Here is an 18788-nt window from a genome sequence, read left to right as displayed (position 1 = left end):
CAACTCGGAATCTATTATACAATTTGGTTCATCCTTATTTAGCTCATGTGGTCCCATGAAGCCTTCCCTGACAACTTCCAATTTCTCATAGTTCTCTGCTTTATTTCCCTCTCCCTTATATCACAGCTATTTGTGTCAAGCAACAAGCATTTATTAAGAGCTTACTGTATGCGTATGTATACACATAGCAGTATTAGCCTGTATGTGTAGTACTATTATTTTATACATGTATATTTGTAACGCTAATCATAAAATAATGTGAAGTGATGGGAAAAACATCAAAAAAATCCTATCAATGGGATCACATTCTAATGGGGAAGAAAGCATGCAAATATTACTATTCATAATAAAAACATTTCTGTAGCTCCTACCATGTAGTACCAGGAACAATGATAAGCTTTTTATAAATATGATCTCATTCCATCCTCACAGTGACCCTGGAATTAGGTGTTAATATTATCCTCATTTTACAGTTGAAGGAAGTGAAACAAATAGAGTTTAAGTGACTGGCCCAAGGTCCCACAACTACTAAGTATCTGCAACTGGATTTAAACTCAGGTCTTCCTGACTCCAGGCCCAGTGTTCTATTCCCTGCAACACCTCGCTGTGTTTTGTATGTGTGTATATACAGGTATGTGTGTGTATTACATGTGCACATATGTATGTGCATATATACGTGCGTGTATGTCATGCAGGCCTGCACAACATACGGCCCGCCGCTGCTCACTCTCTCCTGTTTGTCATGTGACCCACGGCAACTAACCCTCATCAGTCTATCTCTAGTTACCTTTACTTGAGAAGTGAACCTCTAAAAACCTGTCTGCGGCCCAAAGATGTTTAGCCTATTTTAATTTTGGCCCCTACCTACTGCCAGGTTATGCACATTTGATCTAATGCAAGGTAATCTCAAAGGCATTAATAGCTGGGGGTAAGTGGGTGGGACCTTCTGCAGAAGATAGCATTTGAACAGTCTTGAAGAAAGTTGGGTTAGCTAGGAGGTGGCAGTGAGGAGGGAGAACATTCCAAGAAGGGGGAACAGCTAGGGCAAAGGTACATTTTGGGACATGGAGTGTCTTATGGAAGGGACAGCAAGTCGATGAGTATAGCTGGATCATGGAACACCTGGAGGGAAGAAAGTGTAAGAAGACTGGACAGGCAGAAAAGGATCATGATAGGAAATCAGATTATCAATTCCTTGAGAGTAAAGTCTGGGCCATACCTACCTCAGCATAATGGATCAAGTACTGCATTTAGAGTCAGAAAGACTTGGCTTTGATTCTTACCTTTGAAATTTGCCAGATTTGTGACTTTAGGCAAATCACTTTCTCTGTGAAACTCAGTTCTCTCATTTCTATAATAGGGATAATCATAGTACCCACCTTATAGGGTCGGTAAGAGGCTCAGGAGGATGTCTTTATAGTGATTTTACCATAGAAGTGTTAGCTATGAAGATGACATAAAATTGACAATTGTATACTGCTATAATATTTGCAAAGCACTTGATACATATTAGCTCATTTAAGCCTCATATCAAACCTTGACAGGTGTGTTATTACTTTACAGATGAAGAAACTGAGGCAAACAGAGGTTAAGTGACTTGTCAAAGTTCACACAACTAGTAAGGACTTAAAATAGTATTCAAACTCTGGTCGTCTTTCCTCCACCATCATTATTATTTGAATCCGCAGACACTAGTAAAGACTATCACAGAGCCTTGCATGTAATAGAAACTTTGAGTAAACACTCAAGTGGTTTCTTAATCAGTATTTTTTGGAAACCTAATGTATGAAAAACAAAGTGCAAGGCACAGTAGGAAATACTGGAAGCCATCCTTTCCCTTAAAGATTCCATATTCTGTTTGGGGAGATAACCCATATGCTTATAGTTAGATGCTGACATAAGACAGATGTATATGTAAGAACAATGTCAATATCCTTTCCCACAGTGCCTGATGATATTGTTACTGTATCTTTAAGAACCAATGGAATCTCGGACTTATAGTTGTAATATGTAATTGTACATGTAATTGTACTCAACTTGTTAAATTGTGTAGTTTAAAGATGGAGTTTGTTAAACTATGACTACAAGATCCCACGGCCTCTCAAAGATACATTAGTTTCTGTGGGAAAGGGTACTAAAGCTGGTGTTCTATAGAACCTGGGAATTTGAGTCACAGACAATGTAGGACTTAGAGCTGGCTATGCAAAGACAAAAATGAAGCTACCCATCAAGCATTTGAAGATGTGGCAGTGGAAAGCATTCATTACATGAATGACCTCTGCTTAATTATATTTTGCTCAGGCTGAAGTTCAATTTAATAATATACAACATTTATATAGCACTTTTAGGTTTGCAGAGCGCTTTCTGTGCATTGTCTTATTTGATCTTCACAGCAATCCTGTGAAATCAGTGCTATTGCTCCCCCTTCTGTTTTATAGATGAGGAAACTGAGGCATACTCAGTCAAGCAGGATGATGCATTAATTGTTCTTAACGAATTCACACTCTAATATAGTACAACTAGATTCCTCCCACCCTTACCCTCATCAGCCACCCCCGAACTCCACCCCCCCCAAAAAAAAACACAACCCAGAAAAAACACCTCACTGCTTCCTACTCCTGACATTCTTCTGGTAGGTTTTTCTCACCTCATTAGAATTGGATCATATTGACGAGTACAAAAAGATTTTGAGTGACTAAAAAGGCCCAAATCCAGCCTTTCTAAATGTCCCTCTGTTGTGATAACCCACACTAATACAAAGAGGAGGAGGTTGGCCTACTAAAATTCCACTTGTACATTTGCCCAACAAAAGTTCCATGATTGTTCCCATAAATCTAACAGATTTCTGGCCTACACAGTAAAGGCTCTTTGCCCACACACAATGTATTAGAAATGTCTTGATGAGAAAAGTTTTAATCAGTCAAATCTGGCTTGATTTAAGGGGATTTTGTGGACAAATCTTTGTTCTCAGCTGTATAATAATTACAAGCTGCTTTACCAGTGGATAAAGCAAGGATTACTCTCCTCTTTGAAAATGGTAACTTTATAATTACATGTATTTACTTGCCTTATCAGAAAAGAACTCACCAGCTGAGATTCGGGATTATTTTTATTTAAAATGCTCATGGGTGACTTGAACAACCACATTTGGTGGTGGCAAGGGGAGGAGGAGAGTTAACTTTCACAGATGATGCCTCTGCCAGTGATGTGGAACAAATGTTTGGGGATAGGGTTTGCTCTTTATTTTTCCTTTTTGAAATTAAGACAAAAGCTGGAGAGAATGCCTAGGGACGTAATTTCCACTGAATTCATAATAATAGCAATAAAACCACACCAAAAGGTATGAGATAGCATTTTTGCCAGCTTTGCACATTTGGGGTTTGAGATGGTTTATCTGTGGTTTGGGGCTGAGGCCAGTTAACATTATTGAGAAGTCTCCAAAAGGAAGATGGAGAATAGAATAAGAAACAGAGATTTCATTTTCATTAGGAATCAAAATTTCCCCAGGTTATCTCTTCACTACATCTGTAGTAAGCTCCTTTTCTCCCTCCTCAAATGTGTCTGACAAGGAATTATTTGTTAAGAAGTGACTTTTGATTGATGACTTTTTAGCTCCCTGAAAAGAGGTTATTGATTAGAGCTCACCTTTATTCCCATGTTCTTCTCTCCTGCCACAAACAAATGGGAATTTTTTTGGTATTAAGAGCTTTTTTTACCTCTCTCTGCCTCCCTCCAATAGAATATAAGCTCCTGGAGGACAGGGTCTTTTCTTTTTCTTTTTTTTTTTTTTTGGCTAGGCAATGGGGTTAAGTGACTTGCCCAGGGTCACACAGCTAGTAAGTGTTACGTGTGTGAGGCCAGATTTGAACTCATATCCTCCTGCATCCAGGGCCGGTGCTCTATCTGCTGCACCACCTAGCTGCCCCTGGACAGTGCCTTTTTAACTTTTGTGTCTCCAGTGCCTAACATATTGTTTGTTTAGTTGTTCTGGTAGTCTCTGACTCTTCATGACGTCATTTGGGGTTTTCTTGGCAAAGACACTAGAACAGTTTGCCATTTTCTTCTCCATTTCCTTTTACAGATGAGGAAACTTAAGTCGACAGGGTTAAGTGACTTGCCCAGGGCCACACAGCTATTAAGTGTGTGAAGCCAGATTTGGACTCAGGAAGATGGGTCTTCCTGACTCCAGACCTGAAACTCCATCCACTGCACCACCTAGCCGCCCAACATATTATTAGTACTTAATAAATGCTACTCATTGATTACTGGATTAAATTAGGAGTCCATAGCTTCACACTTGTTTCTTTAGACCCTCCTTGGCGCTCCTCCTATACCTTGGAAAGCAGGTCCTAGTACCATAGAGTTAGAGCATTAGGAGGCATCAAGCCCAACCTCATCCCTTAACAAATAAGCAAACTGAGACACAGAGAGATTACATGACTCACTTAGGGTCCCACAGCTAGTAACGATGCGGAGGACTCGAGCCCAGGTCTTCCTGACTCCAAGTCTAGTACTCTATTACATCGAGCTGATGACCTATTAGCTTCTCCAGATCCCAGATCAAGTTGTCTCTTCTTTCTGTAGTTACTTGGGTATCCATCTCACTACTCATTAATAAACTCTTTGAGGCCAGGAATTACGTATCCCAAATCTTAGCTTGAGTCCATGCAAATGGGAGGCAGTTAGGAATGATGTGATACAATGGAAAGAACACTGGTTATAGAGGCAAAGGACTCCAGCTTTCAAATCCTGGCACTGCCAAGATCACCACTTGATCCTGGGGGGATTCATTTCAAGTGACATGTGGCTATTTAACACCTACTGTGAACCAGGCCCTCTGTTAAACACTGGAGATATAAAGACAAAAGTGAAACAATCTGTGCCCTTAAGGAGCTTTCATTCTAACAAGGAAGGCTATATGTGTGGATCTTTACCTACATACTCACACTCACATACACACACACACGTATATATGTATATCTATTCATATGTAGACATACATATACAATACAATCAACATTTATTAAGCACCTACTATGTGCCAGGCACTGTGCTAAGTGCTGAGGATCTAATTAATAAAAAGAAAGCTAGTTCCTGCCACTCAGTAGCTTACAATCTAATGACAAGAGACACCACACAAAAGGAAGTAAAAGGGGGGAGTGGCACAAAGGGAAAACAGGACACCATAGGGTACCAGGCACAGTGTATGTGGGGGGGAGGGGCTATGGATCTTTTTCATGGAATTAAAACTAGGCAGAGCAGCAGAGAAAACAGGACACCAGGAAGAGGCTAGGCACAGTGGGGGAATGGATCTTGTTCCATGGAATTGAAACTAGGGAGAGCAGCAGATGCAAAGTGGAGTGAGCTGAGAATCTAGCTTCTGCCCTCTATAAAGAAAGGCATAGGGAGAAGGTTAGTACTCCACCGTTCAGGCCTACAATTGGAGTGGAGAGGAGGTTGAGGAAGGGAAGGTTAATCAAGGCTTGATTAAGGAGCGTGATGATAAGAAGTAATAAGAGGGACACTGTGTTCCCTAGAGGTAAAACCAGGCATAGTTGCAGGTCTGTGTGTGTGTGTGTGTGTGTGTGTGTGTGTGTGTCTGTCTGTCTGTCTGTCTGTCTGTCTGTCTGTCTGTCTGTCTATCTGTCTGTCTGTCTAGGGGAAGCTAGGTGGTAAGGTGGATAGAACACCAGGTCTGGAGTCAGGAAGACCTGAATTCAAATCCAGCCTCAGATGCTTACAAGCTCTGTAATTTTGAGCAAGGCCCTTAACTTGTTTACCTCAGTCTCCCCATTTGTAAAATGGGGATGATAATCCCCAAAGTTGTTAGTGAGGATCAAAAGAGAATAATTGTAAATGATTAGCATAGTTCTTGGCACATAGTAAATGTTATAAATGTTAGCCATTTATATGTATATGTGTATGTGCATGTATGTATACCAAGCAAAATGAACACAAGGTAGCTTTGTAAAGAGCAGGCGTCCTGGTATCAGAGAACCCAGGTTCAAACTTGTGTTTCTGGTGCCTCCAATCTGTGTGAGTTTAAACGAGGCACTTAACCTCCCTAAGCCTCAATTTCCTCAATTGTAAAAAAGATGGTATTGGATTAGATAGCCTCTTCAGCTTTTTTTTTAGCTCTAGATTGAAGATCCTACAGCCTACTTGTGCCTCAGTTTTCTCAACTATATAAAGTGAGCCTTGGATCAGACGCCTTCTACAGTCCTTTCTAGAATTATCCTCCTATGACTTACTTTTTCCTCAATTTCCCTACCTTTAAAATGATGGACTTAGACAAGATAGCCTCTAAAAATTCTCCTATACCTAACACTGTGGTTCAATTTGTTGCTTTAAATGGAGCTGAGTTTTACATCCTCCTTCCACCATCATACTACCACACTCTCTTATTAACCAAATGTCACAGATCTGCTTGTCACACTGGAGAAGAATGGGTATCACATGGCATGGCCATTTTAGCTTGGGCTTACCCCTCTAGTCAGCTAAAAGAGAAGCAAACTTTGCACTTGGCCCAGCTGAGAGGCTAAAGTGGATAAAGGGTGAGACTTGGAGAAAGGAAGACCTGTGTTCAAATTCTTCCCCAAACACTTACTAGTTAAATAATATTGGGCAATTCACTTAACTTCTCTTTGCCTCTGTTTCTTCCTCTGCAAAACGAAAATTATAATAGCACCTACTTCACAGGCTTGTTGTAAGGACAGAATGAGACAATCTATGCAAAGCAGTCTTCCGCCCTTAATGGGCTATGTAAATGTTAGCAGCTCTTATTATGTTGTTGTTACTATGATTAATTCCCCCAGAGTTTGAAGCTCTATAGATACATGTCATGGTGAAATGTTCCAGTCCTAAGCCCCAGTCACACTCATCAGCTGTAGTCCATCTGTGCTCCAGGAAGACCAAAGTGACTGCTGTTTCTTGGGATCTGTCAATCAGTGTTTGATAGGCCGGATAAAAAGGGCTGCTTGAAACACTTCAGGCTCTCTTTTCCCACTAAATACATAAGCACAGACTGAATGGCAGAGGACTCTTTGGAATGGCAGACTGGTAGCTCATCAAGGCAAAGGAAAGCATCTCCACCTTGCTTGTTTCTCCCTCCTTCACTCTCCATAGCATACATTTTGGTGATTCTGACCTTCTTATGCTTTGGAAAATGAGGAGGGCAGAGGAAAGGAACAACTTTCCTTGAAAGATGGATTTCAGTACTAACTGAAAGTTACTCCTTTCTTCAATGTCCTCACCTTTCACATTTTAATTACTGGCATTCCATGCTGGTTTCCATCCTCCCTCTTCCCACACTTCACTTTCTAACATCAAAAAGGAAAAACTAGATTCAGTCAATTTCTTTTGTTTGCATTCTTATCATAACATATCAGTAATCAATAAGAAACTATTGATTATATTATTACATAAATTTATTATATTATATAATTATATGTCGCATATTATATTATATGACATAATTATTATAGTATTATAATTATATAAATTATATTCTCATATAAATTTCTTTTGTTTGGATTCTTATCATAATATATCAATAATCAATCAGTAATCAATAAGAAATTATTAAAAGTCTACTATGTGCCAATATGGTATTAGTATATCCCTGAATGGAATACCCAACTTTCTCCTCACGCATTATGGTAGAGTGTGTTCCATTCTCCAAAATTATACCAGAATCTCGATCAGATTGAACTTTTCATTTTATTCAAAAATGAATCCTGAATTGGCTATATCCTACCATTATGACCTTGGACAAGTCACTTAATCTTAATGCACTGCAGTTCCCTCATCTCTAAAATGAGGTGTTTGGAACAGATGTCCTCAAAGGTCCCTTCTAGCTGCAACTCTGTGGTCTTCAGACCCTCTGATAGTTTACTATGGTCAGTCAATCAAGCTTCTTTAGAGCTGCATATAGACAAATAGCATGAACAAGAATCACCAAATCTCAGAGTTAGGAGTGACCCCTGAGGTCATTTATTTCAAGCTGATGGGGAATCCTTTCCACAAGATTCCTAACAAATGCTCATGCAGTATCCACTTGAAGGTATCCTATGACAAGGAACCCACTATCTCCTCAGTCTTTCTGTTCCACTTTTGGACACCTTTAAACATGTGGTATAAGTTTAGTCTTGTGATGATGATGATGATGATGATGATGATGATGGCTATATGAGGCAGCATGGGATGGTAGTATCTAGTACCATCTCCTATGAACTAAATGGATGACCCTGGGCAAGTCACTTCCTCTCAGTGCCCTGGGAAACTCTCCAAGGCTCAAAGTTGAACATATTTGTTGTTCTGCATTGCTAGAGGTATTTCTGGACTTCATATGGATAGATAAATGATAGACAGTTGGATAGGTAGGTAGATAGTAGGTGGATGATAGATATTGAGATAAAGATATGTCACTTTAAGGTTTTAAAAAAAAAACACTTGTGTATATAAAATCCTATTTAAGCTGCATAACAACCCTGTAAGATAGGTGCTATTATTATTCCAAGATGAGGACACTAAATCTGAGAGAGGATAAAGAGACTTGCTCTGAGTCAAATAGCTAGGAAATATCTGAAGAGGGATTTGAGCCCAGGTCTCCAGTCTCAGGAGCACATATTTAGGCCTCAAAGACAACTCAATGGTCATCTAGTCCAATTCAGTCATTTAACAGATGAGGAAACTGAGGCTCAGAGAGGGTGAGGAAGCTACATAGATATAAATGAAGAGAGTCAGGATTCAAATACAGGTCCTCCAGTGTACAAAGCCAGGGCTGCCCTCTCTATAGAGTTCAAGCCCTTTTGCCAAGGTACTTTTCTTTACAATCATTTCGTTTCTTCCTGGCTCAGGTTTCTCATGCATGTCTTGAAGCTGACAGCCAGGCACCAGAGAGTAAATGATGGCCGTGTTGCTCTGTGGTTTGGGATGGGGGTGGAGAGGAGTAGGAGACGTAAATTCCAACTGCTGTTATACCTGGTAAACATGATGAGATTCACCACGATAATTTGGTCTTATGGCTCTTGGAACCTCAACAAATTCATCTTATTGGAGAGATTCTACAGAAGATTGGCTAGAGTAAGGAAAGATAGTCACCCCAGAAGCTTAGCTCACACCCAAGTCTGGGCACTGCCAGTAAGCATTAAAATGTAGGGATTAGCAATCCAGAATGGAGCTAAACAAGGCCCAGCTGCCCTGGCCCAGCCACCACACTCAAAGCTATGTCTGTGCTCATGTAGAAGACAGCTAATCTCAGGCCCTGCAAACAACCTGGCTGACTTCTTTCTAAACTTGTCTCTATTTCCAGGCCTGAACATATTTTATAGAAAAAAAAATGGGACTTGGACAGGTGATAAAGTCTATCTTACTCCCAGGAAGTATCTCAAGGCTTTTTTGATCAGATGGGGTCATAGAATGCTTTGAGCTGAAAGAGACTTTCCAGATTATTTATTCCATAATCGAATTCCCAACTTTTCTATTATCCCTATGCAATTTGGAAAGGAACTATTTTCTAGAGATTATCATACATACACGCATGAGAAATAAAACGTAGTTATTTATTGCCTTGACATTCTTCTTTTATCCATTAGGGTTCTATATAACCCAGATAAGAAAGCCTGGATTTAGTTGAACCTCTTCATTTTACAAATGAGAAAACTGTGGCCCAGTAAGATAAAATGCCTTGCTTAAAATAACAAGTAACAGAGGTTGTATGTGGCTGAACTAGGATTCAAACTCTGGTCTTCTCATTCCAAATCTGGCATTCTTTTTGTTTGTTTGTTTTTTGTCACATTCTCATACCATGCTACCAAACATTCATGAAATCTATTAAAAAATAAACATTTTTGAATGGGCCACAGGGTATAAGGACAACTTGAGGAGGCCCTTTAAGTGGCTACGTTTCAAAAATCAGCTTTTCTTAGAAACAAAATTATTTTCGATTTTTAAAATAAATTACCTACTTAACACATGTATCCAAAAAGAAGATACCTTAAGGGGAAATTCTTCAAGGTGAGCTTTTCAAAAAATATATATTTTTTCTCAACCCCAGCTTCATGGCTTCCCAAAAGGAGAGGTCTCCTCATTCCCTCTGCACAATCCTGGCTCCTCATAAAAGAGAACCCCATGATTGTTTCCACTTTTATCATTCTAGCTGGGATTAACGAGAATCAAGATCAGATTACATTAAGAAATTAACAGTGGATCTCTGTTTACAGTTCTCTGACACCACCCAGTGGTAGGAGGTTAGTGGTAAATCTTTCTACAGGGAGAAGTAGGGGTTACGGGAAGCCTTTCTTTTTTATTTAATTTTGTCTGGCAATAGGGTATGATTTCATTTTGAAATCTGTTTCCCTTTGATTCCAAATACATTAGCATATATAAAGTGGTTAGAGATCGACTGAGGGCCTCCTCCTGTAGGGGAGTTGTTTGATATGAAGGAACACCTGAAACCCCACCCCCACCCCACCCCACTCAAGATGAGCTATTAACTATGCGGGTACATATTAACTATGTCCTCATATCACTTCATTAAGAGACAAGATGGCATTTAATAAATATTAGAATGTATCGGCAAAATCATTTAAAATGGGAAGGAGATCAATTTCCTTTGTAATTGTGTGCGTAGGCATAAATACTCTCTTTGGAGCCCTGAATTCCATGTTGGAGGTTAAAGCAGCTGTTGATTACTTGTTTTTATTGAGATCTACAAGAAAAAAAAAAGTCACTTGCTGATTATGGAAGGAACTCACTTTAAACACCCAGATCATTCTACTTTTCCTTCCCAAGCAAACAAGCATTTGCCCGAGGCATCCTGGGTCTCTCATTCTTCTCCACTGAAATCACTGTTGCAGCTACTATTTCTCTTTCCCCCACTTTCATCTTGACCCCTCACTCATTTCCCCTCACACACACATACCCCCATTGCCCTTTCAAATATCCTTCAGTCTGCTTCAGCTTAGAGGGGATGACAATGACGTAACAAATAGAATTCCACATGTGGGAAGCCACCTGGAGTCTAATAATTGGATCATAGATCTACACCTGGCATGACCTTAGAGGTCATCTAGTTGAACCTCATCATTTTGTGGTTGAGCATGAAGAGTTGGTTTTTCAACCCAGGTCCTCTGACTGTAGGGCACCATACTGTCCCTTAAATATTCCTCTTACTAGCTGTGGGATCAAGGACAAGTCACTTAACCTTTATGAGCCTCAGTTTTCTCATCCGTAAAATGAAGCTAATAATGCTTGAAATAGGACCACAGATTTAGAGCTAAAAGGGACCTTAGAGGTCATCTAAAACCACTCTTTGCTATAGACCTTAGGAGGGTAGTTGAGAGAAAAGTACTTTGTAAATCTTGTGCTATCGAAATGTGTTATTCAGCCAGGAGAAGAGCTGAGGATCATCTCTGCCATTTTCTGAATCCCTTGTCAGTGCTCTAGAAGAAAAGAGCCAAGAGTCCCCCAGAAGAGCACTACTGAAGCTGGAAAGGCAGGCAGACTCCAAAAATTATCTTGTTTATGGAGGAGTCCAGACCTTCATCTTGTCATGTTGTCCACATGCAGGCTTTGCAATATTTCTTCTCACAGTTCTCTAACCAAGTCTCAGAGCCAAAGTTGTAAATCTCACAGAAAGTCACTCAGCTCAGACCATGCCCGCTGCCTACTCACTAATTAAGGGTGTAATTAGACTAAAACTGCAAATGGAATTAGAATTCATTTTAGCAGGGCACAGAATTATGAAGCAATTAGATGCTTTGACATGGCAGTAAAACGCCTGGTTGGGTGGGGGTAGGGATAGGTAGGATTGGGAAAAGGATACCCCTGGCATCATTTAAAGACCAGAGCTCTGTTTGCTTCTCAACAGCAGCCAGACAATCAGTCTACTCTGCCCTTGGAATTTCCCCTTCAGAACATGAAGGCCCTGGGCAGCATGGCTGCTGGCGGCCTTTTAGAAGACCTGCCACTTGGGGACTCCCCTGAAAGACAGGCTCAGATAACCCCAAGAGAGTCCAAGGAGCTTCTGATGTGAAGGCAGCCTTTTACATTGGTCATTGGATTTCTGTTTTGTTTTGTTTTTCTGTTCCCTTAAAAAATGGTGGCTTTGGGGTCAATGTCCCTCCTTGTGTCCATTGAATTAAAACTGAAAGGAATGTCCTCAGATGCTAATAATTCATATCTTTGAAACATTTTATCATTTACAAAGCCTTTACCTTGCAATTACCCATATGTCATTGGCTTCATTTTACAGATGAGGAAAGCAAGGCTTATTACAGAGGTGAAGAGACTGAGGATCATAAGGTCCCAGATAGAGGAGTGCATACAGTGTTTGACTTGGACCCGGAAATACCTGAGTTCAAATCTTGCCTCAGACACTTCCCTCTCTCAGCCTCAGTTTCTTCAGCTGTGGAATGAGGCCACCCAGTGGCCTCTAGGTTCCCTTTTCCAATTCTAGGTCTGTGAAACCCAAAGTAATGGAGTGACTAGACCAGGTCACCCAGAAGGTGAAGAGCTGTTCCAGACTAGGATTCCAACAGGGAATACAAAGATCAAATCAAACACAGATCCACCCCTCGAAAGGGCTAGAAGCAACCTCAGTGACCATCTTGGCCAGTGCCTTATGTTACAGCTAAGGGTTTGCCCAAGGCAATCATTACACACAAGATGGGCTTTGAACCAGGTTATCTCACTACAAAATCAACGCTCTTTCCTTTGCATCACACTGCATTCAAACTGCATTCAAGGATGCAGAGGAGGATGTGGCCACATGTCAGGTAGCGAACAGGGGAATGACAGAATGGAAGCTTCCACACAGTACTCCACCTAAATCACTCTGGGCAAATGATGATCAGTCTGTTTCCAAACACCCTGAGCAGAGCGTATGGTTGGCTATCTCAGTAATCTGGGGCAGCAGTTAAAATAAAAAAGTTTGTCAGTTTCTGCAAGAACCCTTTATGTTAAGCTTTTATTGATAGGTGCACCTGTGTCCCACAAGCTCCTGATCCTGTTCAGGTGCAGTGAAACAAACTCAGTCCCTAACCCAAGGAGCTAATATAGTCAGGACTGTGGAGAGGCCTAAATTACACAAAGACAGCAGGACGTTGGTTCAACAATTATGCAATCAATGCTAAACCTAGTAATTAATGGGTGGGTAGAGAAAGACTACGTGTGCATTGTAAGTGTGCATTATAGGATTATGGAATTAGAGCCAGAAGGGACTTCAGAGTTCATCCAGTCCAACCTGCACGATGATTAAGGTTTAGGAAGATGAGCCCCAAAGAGGTTATGTTATTTCCTCAAATCACCCAAGGAAAAAAGTAGAAGAGCCAGGTTTTGAAATTGGGCCCTCTGACTCCATATCCAATGGGCTTTCCGTTGTGAAGTTAGCTGCAAACTGTGAAGAGAAAGGATGACAAATTGATACTTAGGTTATTTCCTGTCAGGACGAGTTTGAATGCAGTTGAGGAGAGATATCCAGCTAAAGTCCACCATGAGGAAAAGAGTAAAAAAAAACATACTTTGTATCTTTTCCAAAACTAATTATTTGTTTCTGTTAGACCACATGCATTGTAATAAGATCCATTAATGTATGAAAGTATGTTTGGAAAAGAATGGTAAATAAGTGCTTTCATTTGCTAATTGTTCTATTGTGGATGTAGCCAGTCGTCAATAGAAGCATATCTAAGAAAAGAAAACCTATAACTTGACTAATTCTGAAGGGATCAATGGACCAAAACACAATGAATCAAAATATACACTGCTATTCAGAGGTTGCCCTGCCTTCAACCTGGTACTTCCAGAAGGTGCTAGCCTCAGTGTAAACAGGAATGGAGGTGAGCACCAGTCCACCGAGATTCAGAAGACTTCCCCTTCTGGCTCTGCCACATTAGTGAGATGAGGCCTAGGGGATACGAGTGACAATTGGTCATCTCTTTTAATTAATCTGATCTCATTTAACCAAGCCTTTGCCATTTGTATGATTTTTGACAGTGTGAAATACTCTTCCCTGAAGCGTCTCTTTTCATTTACAACCTTTTAAAAATGTGTCTGAGGGCTTTATTGCCTAGTTTGGAAGTATTTGTCTACAAATGGGCTTCCTCTGCTTAACTAGATAAAGTCCAATGATGTGATGAGTTAGATTGGATATTTCACAGGACTCCAATGTTCCATCATATCCTGTTTGGATAATATTACCCATTAAACAAGAATGCAAAACCAATTTGCACGTTATTCAGTGTGGGGGCACTGAAGCATGACTTTAGGCAGAGTAGCCCAGCTGTGGGTAATAGGCACCCACAACATTGGCCCAGAGGCTGTACCAGCCGAGGGGGACAACAGCAACGTTTTCCAGCTTCTAGAGTGGAAAGACTCAGCTGCAGCAGACCCTTAACAATACCTGTCACCAAGAAGGCAGGTTTCAGGTATGGGGGATCAGTCCATATCTACACACACACACACACACACACACACACACACATTCAGGCTACAGGACCCAGTTCCAGGGAGGAATTGCAGGCTCGTAAAGACCTGGATCAAAAGTCACTCAGCATTTCTGGGCTTTAGTACTCTCAAATGTAAAATGAGAGGGTTGTACTAGGTGAATTTGAAAGTTCCTTCCATTGTTCAGTCTATAATCCCTGTAATCCAGGGATTCTAACCCTGATGTCCAATGGGTCCAAGGTTCAGGGAATCTGTAAACTTGGGATGAGAAAAGTTATCCCTTTTTTCACTAAAAACATTATTCTTAGAGGGACGGATTTGGACCCACAAGTCCCAAAGGGGTCCATGACACAAAAAAAGGTTAAGAATCCCCTGTGAAATCTAAAACTAACTAATTTCAAAAAGACAGACATCTTATGATGGATATCTATGAGTTTATATGTATTCACACACAGAGACACACTCATACATAAGTAGCCAAGAGCAAATGAAAATGTATTTGAATTGCTGTATATCTTATATTTCATAGCAGAAATTCAGGTTCAGTCAATTGTTACTGGTACTGACACTAGTAATTCAGGTGTAGCACATACTCTGGGGCTTCTCTTTCACCCTTACCTACCCTAAACTGGTAGTCTTGGTTCCTAAAGCATGACTGCTATATCTCCCCTCTGGCACTAGCCCTAGAGATTGAGAGATGTCTTTCTAATTGTACAATTCATGAACCCCCACTGGCAGAAAATGATAAATGTTGGAGATGTGAGAAAACTGAGACACTAAGGCACTGTTGTTGGAGCTGTAGACTGATTGAACCATTCTGGAGAGCAATTTGGAACTATGTCCAAAGGGCTATAAAACTGTTCGTATCATTTGATCCTGCATTACCACTACTAGGTCTGTATCCCAAAGAGATAAAAGGAGAAAAGGGGAAGAACCTATTTGTACAAAAATATTTATCACAGCTCTTTTTGTGGTGGCCAAGAATTGGAAGTTGAAGGGATACCCATCAATTGAGGAATGGCTGAACAAACTGTGGTATATGATTGTAATAGAATATGATTGTGTTATAAGAAATAATGAGTAGGATGATATCAGAAAAACCTGGAAAAACTTACATGAACTGATGTAGATTGAAGTGAACAGAACCAAGAGAACATTCTATACAGTAAAAGCAATACTGTATGATGAAGAATTGTGAATGACTTAGCTATGCTCACCAATACAGTGATCCAAGACAATCCCAAAGGACTCATGATGAAAAATGCTGTCTATCCCAGAGAAAGAACTGATGTCATCTGAATACAGACCAAAACATCCTATTTTTCTTTTTCTTTCTTTTACTCTTCTTTCCTTCTTTTCTTTCTTTCTTTTTTCTTTCTTCTTCTTATCCCCTCTGCCTTCTTTCCTTCCTTCCTTCTTTTCTTTCTTCTTTTCTTCCTTTCTTTCATTTTTGAGTTTTCTTGCACAAAATGACTAATATGGAAATGTTTTACCTGATTACATATATATATATGTATATATGTATATATATATATGTATTATATATATATACATATATATATATAAAACCTGTATCATATTGCTTACCATCTCAGGGAGGAGGAGAGGATAGAACTTGGAACTCAAAACTTAAAAAAAAAATCAACAGATGTTAAAAATTATTTTTATATTTAATTGGGAAAATAAAATATAATTTTAAATAAATAAGTAATCCTAGAAGAAAAAAAAAAGAAAAAGAAAAAACTTAAAGCCAAGTCGTGCTTCTATCATATACCCACTATGTAGCTCTAGGCTATGGGGTCAGCTTCTCAATGTTCATGGAGACTTTTTTTTTTTTTTGGCAATTGGGGTTAAGTGACTTGCCCAGGGTCACACAGCTAGTAAGTGTCAAGTATTTGGTCTGAGGTTGGATTTGAACTCAGGTCCTTCTGACTTCAGGGCCGGTGCTCTATCCACTGCACCACCTAGCTGCCCCTCATGGAGACTTTCTAACACTTTAAATTGCAGATGTGCATTGGAAGAAGTTCCACACAGGGAGCTCTGTACACCAGTAAAATCCTAGGTCTGGGCAATGAATGAATGACTGAATTCCACAACAGACATTTCAAATTTCATCTAATTTAGTAAATATTTAGTAAATGCCTCCTATATTCAAGCCTTTGGGATTAAAGATTTAGAAAAAAAAAACTTAGCATGTAACCACAAGGTGCTTATGATCTACCAGGGATAAAACATATGTCCAAATGAGTAAAATATGTGATAATTTGAGAAGGAATATAGCATGCTCAATGGACAAAGGTTGGGGGAAAGGGACAAAAGGGAAGACTTTTGGAGGAAATGGACCTGGAGGAAAAGGAACCATTAGAAAAGTGGAGGTAAAAAGAGAGTGTATCCTGGCCCTGTCATGGCAGGGGTATGGAGAGTGGTAGAGAAGAAACCCTATGAAAGACATCAAGGTAGAAGATGGAATGCAGAGTTTTCAAATGTTCATGCAGTTAACTGTTTTGCTATACCAAACACATAATAGCATTATAAAGATATTTTCATAAGGACATATTCTGACCCATTTGTGAAGGATGTGAGCTGTACCTCACCGTCATTTGTAATTATGCATTTTTGACACACATTTGGGATTTCAGCATTTCAAGGTCTCCAGCTGTTTTAGGAAATGCCTTCATTTCTCTCTTTCATTATTTTTCCCATTTTTTGTTGTTGTTGATGTTGTTTTTGTTGTTGACAATGATGATGATGATAATGATGTCACTCTTCCTGTTGTTGTACTCTGGACCAACAGAGAATTATGAGTAAATTTTCCTTTATGCCACTTGATTTGTTCAGAGTCTGTAACTCAAGCAAGCCATCCTAAATGTGTATTCCAGAACCTTCTTATTGCTTTCAATACCACCTTAATCAGGAATTACATTTTTAATACTCAAATTTGGTTTGGAATAAATCTTTAGTAAGGTCTAGTATTCAAACTAAGCATATAGAAGGGAAGCATCACAGAGACTTTCTCCAGCCATCCAGATCTGTACCTATTCCAGTTCTCCAATATGTTCCCATGGAACCCCAATATTTTTAGAAACAACTTTACGCATCAGGAGAGAAAATATAGCTTATGTCTTCAAAATGCACAGATAAAGAGTTGGTCATCTGGATATTCTTTCCAGAAGTGAATATTTTTCTTCAAATCAAGAAATTTTGGTTCAATGGAATACTGCCAAGAAAATCCAAAGATGTTGGTGTGGGAGGGAACTTTTTTGCTCATCAATTCCAAATCCCTCATTGTATAGATAATGAAAATAACGCCTGCCATATAGCAGGCATATAGAATACTTTACATACATTATTCTATGTGATCCTCATAACTACCCTGTGAGGTAGGTGCTGTTATTGTGCCCATTTTACAGATTAGAAAACTGAGATTTAGAGAAGCTATTTACCTGGCCCAAGGATTTGAGGCAGGATTTAAATCCAGGCCTTCTTAACTCTGGGTACAGTACTCTATCCATCAAGCCAGGTGCCTGCCCTAATAAAACTATAAAGCTGAAAGAGATTGAGTCGATGGCCCAAAGCATTGTAGCTCTTTAGTGATGGAAAGACATATACTCTAGCAGATATGTTGCTAAGATCATCTGTCTTCCTCTTCTCTAGGAACCAATGTTCAAGAAGCTCAGAAAATCTTGAATAACAGTGGCCTTCCCATTACTTCTGCCAATGACTTGGAAGATGCTGCCAAGAAGGCTGTGGCCTGTGTTGCACCAAAGTGATTCTTTCTCCTGCTTCCTTGAGGAAAAGAAATGCCAATCACAAAAAAAAAAAAAAAAATAGTGACCCACTTCATTGAGTTTGAGAAAACGGTTTGGGTATTATTGAAATGTGCACCTTCTGAAAAGAGACAGGAAGAAATAATGTTTATGAATCTTAAATTAATACTTTTTTGGATAAGAAATTCCTACAGCTTAAATACTTTCAATTTTACTTAGATTTTTTTCTTTGAAATAATGAGTTACATTCTCTTTCTTCTTTATCTCCCAAGAAGTGAGCAGTATCTCACTGACTAGCCAGAGCCATCTTCTTTTTTTTTCTCCATATGGAGAAAGATGGGAGATGTAATAAAGAATTTTAATTTGATCTAAACTCATTTCAGAGATGATTAGTCCAGTAAAATAAATAAAAGTCACTGACATTAGAGTCTTTCCTTATCAAATTCCAATATGGTCCTACTTCGAGTAAAAATCTCAGTCACTCTTATTAGCAAAAGGGCATGGTTAAGATATCCAAATTCATCTTCCTTCCTTTTTAGAGGGTCTTTTTTTCACACAATATTGATAATTTCCATA

General features: G+C 39.5%; 1 protein-coding gene across 1 annotated transcript in view; it reads left to right on the top strand.

Moving 5' to 3' along the window:
* Positions 1-18292, top strand: part of SUCLG2 (succinate-CoA ligase GDP-forming beta subunit) — a 305674-nt gene extending 287382 nt beyond the window's left edge. The window contains exon 11 of the mRNA XM_027864082.1: positions 18100-18292. Coding sequence (XP_027719883.1) covers positions 18100-18215 — 116 coding nt within the window. The 3' untranslated portion in view covers positions 18216-18292. The remainder of the gene's footprint in view (positions 1-18099) is intronic.
* The last annotated feature ends 496 nt before the right edge of the window (positions 18293-18788 follow it).

Source organism: Vombatus ursinus, unplaced genomic scaffold (assembly GCF_900497805.2).
Source record: "Vombatus ursinus unplaced genomic scaffold, bare-nosed wombat genome assembly UNPS02014773.1, whole genome shotgun sequence".
In the NCBI taxonomy this organism is placed as follows: domain Eukaryota; kingdom Metazoa; phylum Chordata; class Mammalia; order Diprotodontia; family Vombatidae; genus Vombatus; species Vombatus ursinus.
Note: the sequence above shows the minus strand (reverse complement) of the source record. Positions and strands in the feature narration are given on the sequence as shown.